Source organism: Aythya ferina, assembly GCF_964211825.1.
Source record: "Aythya ferina genome assembly, contig: HAP1_SCAFFOLD_117, whole genome shotgun sequence".
Taxonomy (NCBI): Eukaryota; Metazoa; Chordata; class Aves; order Anseriformes; family Anatidae; genus Aythya; species Aythya ferina.
In genome coordinates this window covers 10,927-29,543 of record NW_028181405.1, presented here as the reverse complement: position 1 = coordinate 29,543, position 18,617 = coordinate 10,927, and the positions used below count along the sequence as shown (strand labels likewise).

The 18,617-nt window shown below is 51.3% G+C and overlaps 1 protein-coding gene across 1 annotated transcript; it reads right to left on the bottom strand.

The window, feature by feature from the left end:
* Positions 1–278: 278 nt before the first annotated feature.
* On the bottom strand, positions 279–7,982 carry LOC311428702 (ATP-dependent RNA helicase DDX25-like). Its single transcript, XM_084540029.1, has 11 exons — positions 7,126–7,982; positions 6,982–7,029; positions 6,510–6,645; positions 6,317–6,409; positions 6,080–6,182; positions 4,984–5,098; positions 4,319–4,496; positions 3,375–3,612; positions 2,682–2,844; positions 2,193–2,381; positions 279–594 (listed from the first exon to the last, which is right to left on the bottom strand). The coding sequence occupies exons 1-11, from the start codon at positions 7,358–7,360 to the stop codon at positions 533–535; spliced, it is 1,560 nt and encodes a 519-aa protein (XP_084396155.1). The 5' UTR covers positions 7,361–7,982; the 3' UTR covers positions 279–532.
* Between the last annotated feature and the right edge of the window lie 10,635 nt (positions 7,983–18,617).

Sequence of the window (18,617 nt, the reverse complement as noted above, 5' to 3'; positions counted from 1 at the left end):
CTGTCACTACATTCACTGATAGACTCCCTTTCCAGCTTCCTTGTGGCCCCCCATTAGGTACTAGAAGGCTGCTGTAAGGTCTCCCCAAACCCTGCTCTTTTCCAGGCCAAACACCCCCAGCTCTCTCAGTCTGTCTTTATCGGAGAGATGCTCCAGCCCTGCAATCATCCTCGTGGCCCTCCTCTGGACTTGCTCCAAACGGTCCATGTTGTTAAACCCCTGCATGTTCTGTTTTCAGGTGATTCATCATGACACACAAAATTATGGCTGTAAAAACCTCAGAGACAAACCAAGGAAGTTTTATTACCAGAAAAACAATCGCAAGAATCCCAAAACTTTGAGGGATGAGGGTCGTGTGTGTCTTTCCCCCCACTCCCCCCCCGCTCCCCTCCCATCTTCCCATTTTGTAAAACATCACAACAAAACCAAGCATCTTCAGGAACTTTGAAGAAAACTGGGAGATTTCCCAAACCTTTTCCCATCCATGTTAAACCAAAACTTGGATTCACTGGAGCAAATCCTGACATTTTGCTCAGTTGTCCAGCTGTTCCAGCTCGTCCATGTCATCTGGGTCAAGCCTCTTGATCTCGGTCTCTGAAGAAAGAAAACAAATGTCAGTGCCTGCCCAGGAGTTGGCAAAGGCATAGCACTGCTGCTCGGGGGCTGCTAGCAGTGGCAAACCCTGGCAGCCATGCCCAGGACTCTCGGCTCTGCCTTCCACAGATGACATAAAACAAGCTGTGAGCTGTTCAGAATGTGGCCGGAGGTGAGAGGTTAGAAACCTGCCCAGCTGTTTGCATCAAACCCAGTTGAGTAGAGGTAGAGGTAGAAGTGACACAGATTCCAGCTATCTCAGGACCAACTGGCCACCTCTGGGATACGGCTTCCTGGCTCAGTGCACGTGCTAACCTCGCTCTGGGCTGAAAAGCTACCCAAAGTGCTCAGCATGGCATTTCCACACTGCGGAGTTCAAAAGGTAATCAAACTTTGAGAGAGCACAACAGACACAAACCTGACCGACAAATGATAAGGGACGTATGTAGTGATGGGAACCCAAACTGATCAGTCACACTGACTGATGGAGCTCAGAGTGTTTATTCCACAGAGGTTATCCGATCAAGGGCCTTGGCAACTGGGCAACGTGGGAAAAGGAGGAAACAAGCAACAAAACACCTGACACAGACCTGACAAAACCAATGAGACAATGACGAGAAACTAACCTCACCACTCACACTCATTGGTGGGCTATCGAGAAACTACAGCTGCCGCTTCCCAGAAGAACCACCTGCACTTTACAGCTCGTAAGGCTGTGAGCCAGGGGGACCTGGACTGGAAGGGGTGTGGGAACTGGGAGGGCTGTACAAACCCAGGATGGGACGTGCAGGAGGAAAGGGAGGTGGGACGTGCAAAGAGGGGGTAAGCAGGAAAGGGCATAGAAGCGGCCACTTGCATGTGAAATGGGGCTAGTCGGTGTGCTTCTTTGGTTTAGCCCCGACACTGATCGCCACGGTCTGTCTTGTAGTCTTACGCCTGCTTAAATCTTTTCCCACTTCTGTCTCCCTGTGATCTCACACTCAATCCCTGGTATGTGTGTGTGTGTGTGTGTGTACGTGCGTGCGTACAGCAGAACAGCAGTACCTTCTCACCAGCTACTGCTGAGACCCGTGCATGAATGAAAACTGGTGCCAACTCCTGCAGTCAGACAGGGACAAGGCTGCCCTTGGCCTCGGCTGCCACCTACTGGAGCCACTGCAGGGGTCTCACTGCAGATGCTGCAGCAAGCACGGTTCTTCAACTCCCAGCCACTGGGCTGGGGATGCTGTGCATCCAAAAAAACATCTGCTGGGGGGCACCGGAGTGACTGTGACTGTGTGTGCGTGTACATGATGAACTCGAAGTGACAGCTGCTGGAGGCAGAGGTGAGCATCTGTACCTCCTACAGACTGTGTGGGTATGGAGGGGGTATGTGTGTGTGCATTCACCCGCAAACTTCAGCCTGGGCCAGCTAGTGACTGTGGGGTACCTCAGGTCCACGCCAGGGTATCAGGTGCGTGGGTGGGGTCCGTGCCCAAGAGAGCAGCTGCAAGAGGTGGCCACACTCCTGACATCCCTTAACGCTTCCCAATGCACTCCTCATCCACGTGTCCCTCAGCTCTTCGCAGCGTCTCAGAGCTGGGCACAAGGATACTCACGGAAATGCTCCTCTATACTGTGCACGAGGTACGTGGTCTGCCTTTCCACCATGTTGAAGGCAATGCCCTTCTTCCCAAAGCGACCCGTTCGACCAATGCGGTGCAGGTAGGTCTCAAAATCCAGCTGCTTCTCCTGATTAACAGGGAGGCTGAAGTTCACCACGATGGTGACTTGTGCCACATCAATCCCTGAAAGACAGAGAGGTTTCTCGCAACCAGGCTCCCACAGATCCGAAGGCAATCACCTGCGTCCAGATCGGGGCTAGTCCACTTGCAGTATAAAGCGGTCAGCCCTGGCTCTGCAGCACACACTACAGTGACATGTCAAGGCAACAAAAGACCTACATGGAGAGGCCACGGAGCACGGGTTGTGTCACCAGAAACAAAGCAGCATCGTGTGTCCCCTGTGAGTTGATGGGCCATGGGGCAAAGCAAGGGGATTCCCACACTGCAGACGCCGCCAGGGTGTTGCTTTTCAGGATACGCTACCTCTAGCACAGACGTTTGTGGTGATGAGGACCTTCTCCTTCCCATCGCGGAATCTCTGAATCACATCGGCCCTCTGCACTATGGTCAGCTCTGCCGTCAGCATGGCGACCTGGTGCCCATCTTTGCTCATCTCCACCGACAGCCAGTCCGCACTCCTGCGAGTCTAGATGCGTGGGAGAGGCAGGAGGAGCTTTTGCAGCAGCTCTGCTGCTGCTGCTCCTCTCAGTCATTGCCTATCCTTCACTGCTAAGCTTCCCCTAAATCCCTTCAGTTGAGCCCCTGCTGCTTTTTAACAGGCAGAGCCTCCAAAGAAGACCAGAGCGATGCAGGCGAGCAAGAAGCCCAACACAAAGTGCAAAGGGCAAGGAAACACAGTATGCTTCCTATGCAATGCTCCCTGGGGAAGCCAGGCAAACGGGATCTCAACCGTCACGACAGATGCTGCTAGAACACCTCTTTTAAAGGCTGCACTTGCTGCAAGTCATCGTGCCCGTGCTTTCACGCTCAGCTCCAGCCAATCTAATGGCTGTGCCAGAAGGGCTGTCCTTTAAGTGCTGCCCAGGTGCTTCCCATCCCTCCCTTCCTTTTGATGGTCTCAGCAGAAGTACTGAGGCCACGCTGTAAGACGGATCGTTTACAAACCACTGACTGCAAGGACACCACCACTCTCTCCTGGCAAACTAGCTGCTTTACCTGGCAGAATATCATAGCCTGCCCAATGGTGATGCTGCCGTAGATGTTGCACAGGGCCTCGTACTTCTCCTCTCTGTTCCTGCACACAAAGTAGTACTGCCTGATATTGCTCAGGGTCAGCTCTTCCTGACGGAGCTTTATTATGATGGGGTTGGAGATAATTTGCTTTGCAAAATTCCACACTGTTTCCTTGAAGGTTGCAGAGAAAAGCAGCATTTGGCAGCCCCTCGGTAAAGCCCTAGAGCACAAAAAGGACTTGTTACCCCTGAGGCATGCTACAAGCTACCTCTGGATGAACAGGCTTTGGAAACAAAGGGATTCCTCCATCCAGGGAGGGCCATTCCTCACTCAGCGCAGCACAGCACAGCACTCCAGAATGAGTCAGCCCTACGGAAGAGGCCTGTCGGAATAAGCTACTCTGCATTTGCAGTATTATTATTCCAAAAGGCTATCTACTATCGGAGGAAAAAACACCCAATTAACACTTGGCCTCCTTCTTTGCACCTGCAGACACCGCTCACACACAGCATTTCCACGTGCCAAGGACAGGTCCCCGTATCCCCTGATTCTCGAGCTACATTTCAAGCCCTGTCATTCACTCTGTAAAGACCTTCATGGCCCACAGAGTTTTTCAAAGCTGAGCAACCAGCAAAAAGTGGGGGAGGAGGATTTACTTGTCTACGTTCTGATCAGGAGCAAAGCTACGTCTGGCCAAGGACATCCAAGGGATGTAGCAGTCAGAGACAATTTCTTTGGCTCCCTTGTTCTGCAGTTTCTTCCACACAAAGTGGATTTCTTTCTTCCTCTCTCTCCCTCTCTCTCTTGTCTTTTCCTGTCTCTCCTCTTCTATTTCTTTCGCTACCCAATGTATCTAAGGGCATCTCGAAACACCGCATTTGACTATCTCAAATTGTGGCAGGACACAAGCCAGCACTGGTATTCACCTCTGAATGCGAATGCTTTGGTACGAGAAGCCCTGACGGTCCATCATTACGTCAGCTTCATCCAGCACAAACAGGCTGATTCTCTTCATATTCACCACTCGCCGTTTGAAACACCAGTCCAGCATTGTCCCAGGAGTCCCGATGACAATCTGCTCCTCCAGCAAGGCACCTGGCAGAACTGCAGGAGGAGAAATCGTATCACACCACCTCAGTGCAAGGAGCATTATGTTTCTCGGCCACACACACCTGGCTGCGAATGAGCAGGGTAGTATCCAGAGAGATAGGGACTCAACATCTGCTATGTTCCGGCTGCTTGAGCATGGTTCCCACCCTGCTGCGTCAGCTTCGGACTGCCTAGCAATGCCTTTGAGGGGGTCATTGCAAAGCGGAGCTCAGGAGCTTAAAATTGCAGGGAGCCATCAAGCAGGGCTGACGCTTCCCTGACGCCTTGTCAGGTGGAAACCAGCAAAAGGGGTGCCCCACCTCTGAAAGGAGACAGCGGTCACGAGAATGACTCCTTAGAAGGCACGGGAATTCACACGCCGTTTCATGTGCCTTCAGAGCTCCGCACAGCTCCCGCTAGTTCACAGCTCTCACAGCATCCCGCTAGCTCCTTACAGGACTGTTACACCGCCCGCAGCTCCGCTCAGCAGGGCTGGACTCACCTCTGTTTCCCTGAACAGCGTACGTAACCCTGATGTCGGCACAAAACTGACCCATCTTCTCGATCACATGTCCGATCTGCAGGGCCAGCTCGTAGGTTGGAGCCAAGCAGAGGCACTGAGAGATAAGACAGCTGTCAGACAAGAGCCACATCTTTTAAAAGCACGCAGTGCCCCTGGCATGGCATACCCTACGCAAACGAGAAGGCATTTCAAAGGAACGGAAAGCTCAGCACGCTGAAATCTCACCGCTAAACTCTTCCAAATCTGCAGAGGGATCAGCAACGGCAGTCGCATTTGCAGCTTTGGAAGGTAACCTGGAAGGTACAGCTGAAGGCAGAAGGGACTCAAGGCAGCTACTAGGAGAGGTCCCTTCTTTACTGTGAGGGTGACAGAGCGCCAGAACCGGCTGCCCAGAGAGGCTGTGGAGTCTCCTTCTTTGGAGACATTCTAAACCCGCCTGGATGCCATCCTGCACAGTGTGCTCTAGGTGATCCTGATCAGCAGGGGAGTTGGACTAGATGAGCGTCAGAGGGCCCTTCCAACCTCGCCCGTTCTGGGATCCCGTGATTTCTGCTAGGGAAATTTGTTTCCTCAGGCACAGTGCCATTTGCTTCTGTGCCCAGCTTTCAACTGAGAGTTTAAATTACATAGGATGCTTGAGACTCAAGACTTTGAAGTGCAGCACCCAGCCTGCGTAGGTGCTTCTGAACCCAGAGAGGTGCCTTGCCTTCTCAGGAGCTTTTACGGCACCAGAAACTAGCGCAAGTCACAGCAAACAGCTGGAGTCTCTGCACGTGCTTCTCAAAGCTGGCTGCATGCTCCTCAAAACAGAACGTCAGGATACCTAGGGCCTGGCTAAATCCACTGCTACCCAGTAAAAGTACCCTCCTTTAGCTGGCAGCTGCATCTGCTCCCAAGCTTTCTATCCAACCTCCCTGCTGCTGGGACGCTACCTGGGTGTTTACCAGCCCACTACAGTGGCTACAGCGGCTAGACCACCGTTGAGACTGGGACAAAACCAGAGCTCTGTCCACGGACAGCGGCTTGAGGGTGCAGCCAAACCCCTGCCGCATGGCCTTTCCCCTTCCTACGTTACCTGCGGGTACTTCTCTGCACCGTTAACTCTGCTCAACATCGCCAACACAAAAGCTGCCGTTTTCCCTGTCCCTGACTGGCTCTGTGCAATCAGGTTTTGGGGCCTGCAAGGCAAAGGCTGCTTAGCCGAGCACAAAGGCTTGGCGTCCCCGCACCGGCACCCCGACGCCACGGTGCCGCAGGGGAGCCAAGGCGGTGGTGGTACCGCTCTGCTCACCCGGGCGGCCCCGGTACTCACGGATGGGCCAGCAGCATTGGCAGAGCTGTCTCCTGGATCTTGGACGGCCTGTTGAAGCCCATGGCGTAGACCCCCTGCAAGAGCTCCTTCTTCCTGCCCAAAAGCACCAAAAGCGACCGTTCCACAAGGAACGGCTAACAGCGCCCAGGGGCAGCTCCAAAGCCCGCCTGCCTCGGGGCTGCCGCCTACTCACAGGGGCAGCTCCTCAAAGCTTTTCACCGAGAAGAGAGGCGAGCTGGGGTCCTGCTGCAGGATCTCCACGTGATGGCTGGACTCCACGAGGGACGTGTGGATCAGCTTGTTCAACAGCGAGCTCTCCGCCAAGTCCACTAGAGAAGGCGCGGGCTCGTGACAAGCCCCGGTGCCCAGGAGAAGCCTCCCCTCGGGCCCCCCGTCCCACACACACGGGGCTCTCCAGCCATCCGCCCCCACCGCCCCTGCCACCGCCGGCTCTTCGCCGAGCTCTTCTCCTGCGCAACCTACCTCAGTCCCGAGGAACCCGGCTGGACTTCACGGCAGCCTGGCACCCTGCCCCGGCCCACGCCTCCGCTGCCCTCGCCTGCTGCCGAGGCTCCGGGAGCTGCCGCTCCCCCAGCCCGGCCCCGGGGGTGCCGGCCCTGCGGCCTGCGCGCAGGCCCCGGGGGACAAGGCCCGGCGGGACCCACCTCTGTCCTCCTCCTCGCTCTCCTCGTCCTCGCTCGTGCAGGCGGGCTCTGCCACGGGACAAGACACACGACGCTCAGCACCTCCCCGCAGCCCCGCCCGGGCCGGCCCCGGCACACGGGGCCCCGAGGGGGGCCGGCCCTCACCCCGCTGCCGACACGGACACAGCTCCCGGCGCCGGCCCGCGCACCGCTGCCGGCGGCCAGGCGAGCCGCACAGCCCGCACAGCCCGCGGCGCCGACGGCAGAGGCGGCCCCGGCCAGGGGAGCGCGCGGGGGACGGGCTGGCCGGGGACGGGCTGCCCGGGGACGGGCTGCCCGGCAGGAGGCTGCCCGGGCCCCGCGCCCGCTCCCGCCGCCGGCCCCCGCCGCCCGAGGCCATCGCGCCCCCGCCGCCGCAGCTCGCGAACCTTCCCCAGGCGCCGCCGCCTGCTGCCCCCCGGCGGCCGGCAGGGCGCAAGGCGGCTGCCGGCGGGCCCCGGACAAGGAGGGCGCGGAGGGGCCCCACACGGGCCTACCCCAGAGTTCAGCCCGTAGGACTACGAGCACAGTCCTAACCTCCGGCTTGGTCCGGGACCACGTCCCTGGGGAGCCGGTGCCAGTGCACGACTGCCCTCTGGGTGAAGAACCTCTTCCAGTCGGCCGGTTGGCTAGTAACTGGGTCACCCATCTCCAACAAGGGCCGGAATAAGTTTAATATTGTCTTTTGTAGTATTTGGAATTGGAAATTGTTACAACGAATGTCCATGTTAGCTTCCTTGACAAAAGTGCATGGCAAGGTATTGAGGGGTGTTGTAAGTTGCCCCCTTAATTAATTTTCAGAGAGCATTGCATTAATAATAGAAAGGAATTTATTGAGTGTGGGAATAGAAATGTTGTTTTTGCAGAGTTACGTTGTTTAGAAGGAGGGAATGTGGTACTGAGATATGCTTACAGTGATAAGAAAGTTTAGCAGGCGACCTTGTAAAATGCAGACAATCAGACTCCTTAGGACAATTAGGTGAAAATCATGGTGTCAAGTCAAGTCAGATAAGTGAAGAAACATTACCACTTCAAGCAGTAAAAATGTCAAAAGAAATTTGAAATTTAACAGGCCGGCGACTGAAGGCCATGCATTGTTTGTGAAGCATCAGATAGATTGTGAATCTGGATTACCCACTCAGTGGGGAAACAGGGGAGGGTCCTGCCATCAAAAGGTATATAAACTGTGTTTTGGAACTAGTAGATGCGCTCTCTCCTGCTTGTGGGGCGCCCGCCGTTGCAATCGCGAATAAATTTCTACTTCACTGAGATCCTCGCCTGAGCCTAAGTTATTGGCTACGGAGTGTTTCTCACAATTTGGGGGCTCGTCCGGGAGCCAGTCACCTACTGGGGAGCCCCACCGCCGCAGCAGCAGGAAGGCATGCCCCGCTGATTTCAGCGGTCCTGTGCATCGACGGTGGCGGTTCTGCGGAAAGCTGACAGAGGGCCCGAGACTGGTTAAAGAGGCAGGATCCGTGAAGTAGTGGGGAAAGGAAGAAGGTAGGCACTCCGGTTTTTTTTTAAGAATCGATCCGGTAACTCTGTGCACAGACCAAGGTCAGAAATATTGAGTATTGCCTTGGGGGTCGGGTGATCTGGTGTATGGTAAGCCCTTGCACGGGGAAGTGCTGGCACTACACCAGGGGAATCTGGTGTACGGTAATCCTTGCACGGGGAAGTGCTTGGAAGTACACCAGGGAATCTGGTAAACTCAGGTGTGCGGTAACGCTGGCACGGGGAAGTGCTTGGCGGTACACCCCCATCTTTCAGTACGTTGGTGTGTGGTACACTGCAGAAGGGAAAATTCTGTAGCACATACTGGCGAGGGTTAGGAAAAATGGGAAAATATGAGTTCCAGGGGACAGGGAGATATCCCTGGGGGAGTGCCTACTAATAGTTCTTCCTGAAGAATGATAAGAAATCGGAAACATAATCCCAAAATTAGAGGGATTGTAAAAGAAAAATAATTTAAAAAAAAAAAAAAAAAGGGTTAAATATTGTGTATCAGTCTGGACAAAAGAACCAATTAAGGAAACAGCAGTATTTTGGCCAAAATATGGGTCTGATGAAAATTCAGGCTTTAAATTTACGTGTAAACAATAAGATTCCTTTTTCAGAGAAGGAGCCAAGTTATGCTCCCTATAATCTTAATATTGAACTGGTGGCAGCAGCAGTCACTCCAGGAAGGGAGATAGGGACTGTAATTAACACTGTCCCTAAAGAAGTATCATACTCTAGGCTCTGGCAAGAATTAGAACAAGGTAGAAGATATATTGAGAATTTTGCCTTCCCTGATACTAACAGTACTAACACTAACTGTGTATCCTCTTAGGTGAACTACCCCCTCCTCCTTACCAGCAGAGAGGTTAGGACTTTTAAGAAGGAGAGGAAGTCTTTATTCGAGGACCCCAACAGCCTAGTTGAACAATTAGACCAGTTCCTACGACCTTATTTATACTCTTGGGGGAGGGAATTATGTCTATAAGTATGTTGTTTACAGGGAAAGAAATGGGAATGATCAGGAGGAGAGCTGCTATACAAGAATGGGGAAGAGCTCATCCTCCAGGACCAGGAGTAATACTGGCAGGGCAGAAATACCCACTTGCCAATCCTGGCTGGAATAATAATAGTGTGCAACACAGAAATCATATGAGAGACTTGGGGTCAGAATGAGAAAGTACTTGGGGATGAGACCTGATGACCCAGTATCCCAAGGGCTCTTGAAAGTTCATTGTGTGATTAAAGCCTTGCAAAATACACAGAAAATGCTTCAGAAGGTGGGGGGATGTAGTGAACAGTCACTGGGGGACCCTCCTGTGGGAGGCCCTGGAGGTGTGTGTCTGGAGGGGAGATAAGAAGGAAAAAAAGAAAAAAGAGATCAAAACTAATGGTATTGACAGTGCAGCGGGTAGTGAGGCAGAGGGTTGGAGAAAGATGAAGAAAATCTTCAGAGGGAGTCAGGGCCAGGATGGAAAGGAGGGGAAGAGAGATGAAGGAATGGCAGGCAAAGAAGGCTGCCTGTGTTGCGGCCCGAGTCCTAGCAGAGACAGGCTTTGATAAGATGTTTTAAGTGTGGCCAGGCTGGCCACTTCGAATAGGAATATCTGGAGTGGAAGAAGGAGGGAAGAAGGAAAATGGGATGAAATATGCTATATTGATATGTTGTTTCAGTATCTTGGAGGGAAAAGGTATGGAATTAAGTTGGACCCTGACTGAGCCTTCGGTGCTGGTATTAGAAAAGTACAGTCTGGAGAAAGATGAAGGAAGTGTTAAAAGGGTTGCTGAAGGTGTTAAAGGTGTGGCATGTAATATTTAACAGAGCTGTTTGAAGTTGAATGAGCAGGGAAAGAGGATGTAGGCATTATCTAAGTAACAGTCTAGAAGTTTTGGTATATTTGCATATTTGTTGTGGTGTTTGTTCGGTTTCCCAAGCATCGGGGAGGGGGACAGGAGGGGGGAACAGCCTGCTCCACCAGGGGCCTCTCCAGCGGCCGCAGGGGGGCTTCGGCTCCAGCGCCTGGAGCGCCTCCTCCCCCTCCTTCTGCACTGACTTTGGTGTCTGCGGGGGGTTTCTCGCTCTCCCAACTGCTGTTGAGCAGCAGGTTTTTGTTTGTTTCTTTGTTTGTTTGTTTTCGTGGATGTGCTCTCACAGAGGCACGGACTGTATTGCTCGTGGCTTGGCTCTGGGCAGCAGTGGGCCCCTTTGGGGCCAGATGAAATTGTCCCTTATCTGCTACGGGGAGGCTTCTGGGTTTTTCTCACGAGGGCTGCCACTGCAGTTTCCCACCCCCCCACTCACAGCCCCCAAACCTTGCCATCAAACCCAATACACTGGGGTAGCTAGGTCATTACTGACTTGTAAAGTATCAGGGATTAAATTAACTAATGAAACCCTAAAAAGTGATGGGGGTAGAAGGGGCTGGGATAACAGTGCCAGTTTTGGGGGATACCAAGCTAAGACTAGGGAATAAAATGATCGCTGGGCAATTATTGTATGTATCCAAGGCAGAGACTAACTTGTTGGGAAGGGATTTGATGATTAAATTGGGCATTCAACTAGTAAATTATTAGACTGGAATAACAGTGTAATTAATGGAGTGCTCTCAGGCCCTGAGAGCAAACATATATTCACCTCTGACTGGAAAGACCCTGAAATGGGGGCGGAAGCAACAATATAGGTGGACAATTTTACCTCGGGGGGTTTACAGGGCCACCTATCTATATGGGTAAGTTTTAAAAAAGATTTTGGAGCAATTACAACCTCCCAAGGAGGTATTAATGTTACAAATATGTGGATCATTTTCTATTGTCAGGACAGGAGAAAAGAGTTGTGAAGAAAGCTACTAACAAGCTATTCAACTTTCTGGGAAAGCAGGGCTTGAGAGTATTAAAAAAAAAAAAAAAAAAAAAAAAGGTTTCAATATGGAGAAAGAGAAGTCAGGTATTTAAGGCATCTAATGTCTGAGGGAAAATGAAGAATAAATACAGAGAGGATTCAGGGAATTGTTGAAAATTAAGAAAGAACTAAAAAGTTTTAAAAGAATGATTTTTTTAAGGAATCAGGAGCCATGAAGTCTGAAGGAAAACGGATACTCCCTGATGGGAGAGAAATGCTGAATAAAGTGATAATGAGGCAAATATTAACTGTTTTACATCAAAAGAGTCGTTGGGAGGTGCAAGCAATGTGTGATATTGTGCTAAGAAAGTATGTCTGTGTAGGAATATACACTTTAGGGAAGCACATATGTAGAGGATGTACCATATGTCAAAAGGTAAATAAAAAGGTGTTCTGTAACCCATCCAGAGAGGGACGGGAGCCAGGGGTCTGACCTTTCCAAAGTATACAGGTAAACTTTACTGAGTTACTTGTTTGTCCTAATTGAGCACGTGACTGGATGGGTGTAAGCTTTACTGCAAGGGTTAAAGCAGGCCTTAGAGATTGAGTGGGATTTTCACAGCCCCTGGCACCCCTCCTTTGCTGGGAAGGTGGAGTGAATGAATCAGACATTAAAGAAGCAATTAACTAAACTAGTGTTAGAAACCCAACTTCCTTGGGTAAAATGCTTACTCCTACAGGTTTAAACAGCACCAAGAAAGGATATAGGAATTTCACCATATGAGATGCTGTTCAGATTGCCCTATCTGGGCAGAAGGGATGAGATACCACAATTCAAAATAAGAGAGTTTTCTTAAGAACTGTATTCTGGGGTTGTCTTCTTTGTCATCTCTCAGGACCTGTGGGTTGTTGGCTCAAACCCCACCTTTGGAATTCCCCATTCACCACCATCACCCAGGAAACTGGGTCCTGATTCGGACCTGGAAAGAGTCAACTCCGGCCTGAATGGGAAGGACAATTACTGACCACTGAAACAGCCGTAAGAACTGCGGAAAAAGGTTGGACTCACTATACTCGAGTGAAGGCATCTGTCGACGCTAGTACCTGGGAAGCTGTTCCTACAAAAGACTTGTTGGAAGTTAAAATTGAAGAGAAAAATCTCGTAGTGGACTCTGAGCAGGATAAGAGCTTACAATTGTAAACTAACCTTTTATTTTCACAGGTAACTAACGAGTGTGACTTGTGATTGAGAGAAAGGACAGACCTATAGCGAACTGCAGTGCTCCCAAGGGGGGGGTTGTTATAGTAGTAGTGTACATCTTATTTTTGTATCGATAATTATTTGGAAACCTAAGGTTTAAAAATAATGACAGGGAAAAATTGATTGCTAATTTTGTTTTTAGTGATTCTAGGCCTCAGAGAAGGCCTCGGTCAATTGGTAACTTGGAAAAGGCATGACCAGATAATAGCAAAAACGGGATACCCCATCAAAATATGGGTGACTGTGACAGAGGGTTATGTACCACAAGCCGTCACATTTGATGCTTGTGAGGTGTTAGCTTGTGGAGATTTAAATGCCCAATGACAATTGAGCAGAAAGAACAAATAACTGGGAGAGACACAACAGCCAGATTGAGAATAGCTGTATGGAAACAATCGTCTATTGCCATCAGAGAAAGGGAGAAACTCAAGGAGAAAACAGGAGAGTAAACAGGAGGCCCTCTGAAATGTGGCAGTTCAAACATTTGAGATTCAAACAGGGTACGGGGATGTGAATGCCTGGATAGAATGGGTCAAATATACTGTCCAGAGTCTCAACCGTAGCTACTGCTATGCTTGTGCCTCGGGATGACCGATTGCCCAGATAGTGCCCTTCCCATGGGGGTGGACCAAAGACTCCCAACGGATGCGATGTATGATTGCATTGTACCAAGAAAAGACTGCCTGGGGAAATGAGGCCTGTAAGTCTCTCTTTGCTGTTTCTTGCATGATAACAATATCACAGTTCCCCCTGCATTCTCTACAGCTATAGGTAACCATACAGCTTGCCTCTCACGGCAGGGTGTGAGTGCTACCTGGCATCTGGGACAATTTGCCTTGTGCTACCAAGGACTTGATGGGAAACTGCTCAAGACTAGAGATCCCCAGGGCAGATCTCTGGTGGTACGGTGGAGGGAAGATATTACGGTCCACCCTACCATCTAATTGGGAAGGCACTTGTGCACTTGTTCAATCAGCTATACCCTTCACCCTGGCATTTGAAAGAGAAACATCACAAATACCCAGAAGAAGTAAAGGAGGCTTAGGAATATCATTTGATGATAGAGTATACATAGATTCTATTGGGGTACCTAGAGGAGTTCCGGATGAACATAAAGCCAGAAATTAAATTGCTGCAGGGTTTGAGTTACTGTTCTGGTGGGTAACAATCAATAAAAATGTGGATTGGATTAATTATTTCTATTATAATCAGCAGAGATTCATCAATTATACCAAGGATGCGATGAGAGGAATCGCTGAACAACGAGATGCCGTCAGCAAAATGGCTTGGGAAAACAGGATAGCATTAGATATGATGCTCGTGGAGAAGGGTGGTGTATGCGTGATGCTGGGCAACCGTTGTACTTTTAGCCGTAACAATACTGCCCCGGATGGCACAGTAACAAGAGCATTGCAAGGGCTTACCACCCTTGCCAATGAATTGGCAGAAAATTCGGGAGCAGACACTTCCATCACAGGATGGTTGAAATCTTGGTTTGGTAAATGGAAAGGGATGGTAATGTCCATATTTACATCCTCAATTATAGTAGCAGGAGTTTTGACAGCTATTGGCTGTTGCATTATCCCCTTTGTAAGGGGACTTGTCCAGCGGTTAATTGAAACCACATTATTGAAATAAATGACCATAGATCCACCACCCTACTCAGATAAAATGATATTAGAGGAAATGGAGAGCAAAGAAAGTGAAGAAGAGGAAGATATTTACCAAATTACACTTAAAATAAATAAATAAATAAAAATAAAAAGAGTTTTTGCAAAAATCAACAGTTTATAAAAAAAGAAAAGGGGGGAATTGTGGGAATAGAAATGTTGTTTTTGCAGAGTTACGTTGTTTAGAAGGAGGGAATGTGGTACTGAGATATGCTTACAGTAATAAGAAAGTTTAGCAGGCGACCTTGTAAAATGCAGACAATCAGACTCCTTAGGACAATTAGGTGAAAATCATGGTGTCAAGTCAAGTCAGATAAGTGAAGAAACATTACCGCTTCAAGCAGTAAAAATGTCAAAAGAAATTTGAAATTTAACAGGCCGGCGACTGAAGGCCATGCATTGTTTGTGAAGCATCAGATAGATTGTGAATCTGGATTACCCACTCAGTGGGGAAACAGGGGAGGGTCCTGCCATCAAAAGGTATATAAACTGTGTTTTGGAACTAGTAGATGCGCTCTCTCCTGCTTGTGGGGCGCCCGCCATTGCAATCGCGAATAAATTTCTACTTCACTGAGATCCTCGCCTGAGCCTAAGTTATTGGCTACGGAGTGTTTCTCACATTGAGTAAGCAACAGCAAGCAAAACAGCGCTGGGCGGCCGGGGAGTCTCGGCTCCGCCAATGGCGCGCACCTCACCCCCGCCAGGGTCCCTTTTTATATCTTGGTAATTCCGGGATTACGCAGCACATCCTGGTATGTTCTGCGACTGCGCACACTGTTGCTAGGGGGTCGTCTCTGTCCCTCTGGTGGTCGTGAAGATGAAGGCCATAGTCTTCCTCGGCGTTGTGGTTCACCTTCTTTTTTTATTTGGTCATGTTGGCCCAGCGTGAGACAGGAAGGCAGGATGTTGATACACTAGTTCAGCAACTTATCAGGAGATGGTTACGTGAGCTTTGCAGCAGTGTCTTTGAACAAAAGAGGCAACTGAGATGCAGAAGGAGAGAAGGGGAGGGGGTTCTCTTTTTTGTTACATTAAGAAAAAGAATTTTCATAGTGTCTAGCCAAGCATTATACAGCTCCTTACTTCAGCAGGGAGTTTTCACAACTCCCGTTCCTCAAACAGAACTCCTTATTTTATAATACAAAGGGCAATGAACAAACATTTATTGTGTATTACAAGGGGTACGTATCATAAAGACTGGGAAGAAAAATATTTGTATTAAGTAAAAGGATTTACTAGATTTTCCAGAAAAGGGGGGACTGATATTGTATAAACTCAGGCTCTGCAGTCTATGCCTCTGAGAAAGCAGATTTAAGAAAGGAAAGACAAAACTGCTGCACATCAGCACCAGTGAGACAGAGGAGTGAGAAACAGCCCTGCAGACACCGAGGTCAGTACAGCAGGAGGGCAGGGGGTGCTCCAGGCTCACAGCAGCAGTTCCCCTGCGGCCTGTACAGGGAGAGGCCCCTGGTGGAGCAGGCTGTCGCCCTGCAGCCCATGGTGTACCACAGCGGCGCAGAGCTCCATGATGCAGCCAGGGAAGGAGCCCACAATGGATCTGACCTGAAGGAGGCTGTGGCCTGTGGAGAACCCCTGCTGGAGCAGACTCCAGGTCAGATCTGCAGCCCATGGAGAGGAGCCTCTGCAGGAACAGGGGACCTGGGGGGAGCTGCCACCCATGGGGTCCCATCCTGGAGCAGTTTGCGGCTGATGGATGGATCCCATGGTACGGACCCATACTTGGAGCAGTTCTCGAGGTGCTGCTGCCTGTGGGAAGCACACGCAGGATTCTTTTTGGAAAGGACTGCATCCCATGGGAGGTATCCCACTTTGGAGCAGGGGCAGAGAGTGACCGAGAAGGAGTGGCGGAGACAAAGTGCCATAAACTGACCACAACCCCTATTCCCTGTTTGTCTGCGCTGCGTGGGGGGAGCAGGTGGAAGAGGGCAGATGGGGTGGAAGGTGGTTTTAATTTGTTTTCTCTGTTTCTCACTTCTCTAGCTTGTTAGTAACAGGCAATACATTTCTCTAATCTCTCTCCACTGAGTCCATATTGCCCGTGGCAATCTCCTTGGCCTTATCTCAAGCCGTGAGCCCTTTTCATCGTATTTTCTCCCCCTTTCCCTTTGAGGTGTGGGAGTGAGAGAGCAGCTGTGGTGGAGCTCAGCTGCCCACCTGAGTAAAACCACGACACTCTTCAAGGAGGAGGTTATCACCAACGCATTCCGGGAAGCTCTTAGATTGCTTACGCCCTGCTGTGCTGTCCCTCCAACAGATGTGCAGTGGTTGACGTCTCCCATGAAGACCAGGGCTTGTGAATGTGAGGTTGCTTCCAGCTGCCTATAAAAGGCCTTATCTGCTTGGTCTTCCTGGTCGGGTGGCCCGTAGACAGCCTCCACTGTACTGCCACCTCTCTTGAATCCACCCTTAGTCCCATGCTTCACTTTGCCCCGATCTGCCCTAAACTGGGGGCATATGGCAGGTGGGAAGCGAGGGAGGGGGAATCTGCCCAACAGAGAAACACAGGCCTCTGGGCTCCCAGCTTTCCCCTCAGCCAGTCTGCTCACTGCGGTGGTGCTGCCAGAAAGGACCCAGGCATTCCAGTCACCGGCAGAGGAGAGGGGACACAGGCACACACACAAGGTAGCTTTGCTGAAGGTGTTTATTGCAGATGGGGGGGAAATGGGCCATATCGTCCAGAGGATCTGGCAGCACGATCCAGGGATGACCATCTCTTCATGTAACTGGGGGGCGACAGGATGGGGGTTCATCACAATCTGTGGGCCTGAAAGACAAAGCGCAAGACGTGATCGCCCAGCATCCGTGGGGACACGAGAGAGGCCTCGTCCCCACCAGGTCTCTGAAAAGATCAGAGGAGGAAGCAGGGAATCGTAGCCCACCCCCAGCCCCCAATACACCCCCAGCAGGACTCGGCTCTCTTGGGGTCTGTACGGCACCCAGAGCCCCTTGCCCAGCGTGCAGCTACCCTGGGGTGCCCATAGACCTCTGGACCCAGTCCTATGGGGATCCTGGGGGTCTGTATGGCATCAGAACCCCTGCCTACACTGCATGCTAAGCCTCTGGGTCCATCCAGCCTGCTGAGCATAAGGCCCAGGGACGGTTCTGTCCAGCCACAAAGTTCAACAAGGCCAAGTGCAAGGTCCTGCATCTGGGCTGGGGCAGTCCCAAGGACAAACACAGGCCAGGTGAAGAACAGATTGAGAACAGCCCTGAGGAGAAGGACCTCGGGGTGCTGGTTGACGAGAAGCTTGACGTGAGCCAGCAACGTGCACCTGCAGCCCCAAAAGGCAACCGTACCCTGGGCTGCATCAAAAGCAGCGTAGCCAGCAGGGCAAGGAAGGTAATTCTCCCCCTCTGCTCTGCTCTGCTCTGGTGAGACCCCACCTGGAGCCCTGTGGTCAGCTCTGGAGCCCCCAGCACCAGGAGGACATGGACCTATTAGAATGAGTCTAGAGGAGGGCCACAATGATGATCAAAGAGCTGGAGTACCTCTCCTATGAAGACAGGCTGAGGGAGCTGGGGTTGTCCAGCGTGGAGAAGAGGAGGCGCCAGGGACACATCATTGTGGCCTCTCAGTACTTAAAGGGGGTCTGCAGAAAAGATGGGGGGGGGCTCTTTCTCTGCGAGTGTAGTGATAGGACAAGGCGTAATGGTTTTAAACTAAAAGAGGGTAGGTTTAGATTAGATACTCAGAAGAAATTCTTCACTCTGAGGGTGGTGAGGCTCTGGCGCAGGTTGCCCAGAGACGTGGTGGATGCCTCATCCCTGGAAGTGCTCCAGGCCAGCTTGGGTGGGGCTTTGGGCAACCTGGTCTGCTGGGAGGTGTCCCTGCACATGGCAGGGGACTTGAAACTAGATGACCTTTAGGGTCCCCTCCAAACCAAAACATTCTGTGATTCCATGATCCTGAGACAGATCGTGGCTAATGCCCTCTATTGCCCCCAGCCATACACAAGTTCTGCCCAGCACAGAGGCCTCTGGGGTTTCCTGGAGTAAAGGATCCTTTGCAGGGCCAGCGACACGCCAGTGCTGCTCACCTAGGCATAGAGATCTGCAGCCAGGCGTTTCTTGCGCACTGCTGCCACCACCTCGACAGGCACAGGCTGCAGAGCCCTCTTCCCTCGCAGAAACTTCAGCTGCAGCAGGAGAGAGATCGTGAGACCTCAGTGGGCGCCGGGATGAATTCAACCCAGCAGGTGACGGCAGGGCACGGGGGAGGCAAATGGCCCCGCAGTTCTCAAGACTGGCTCCAGCCCAAGGCCACCCCGATACTCACTTCCAGATCAAAGCCTCCACTTGCCGCAAACTCAGAGTCTTTCAGGAACTAGGA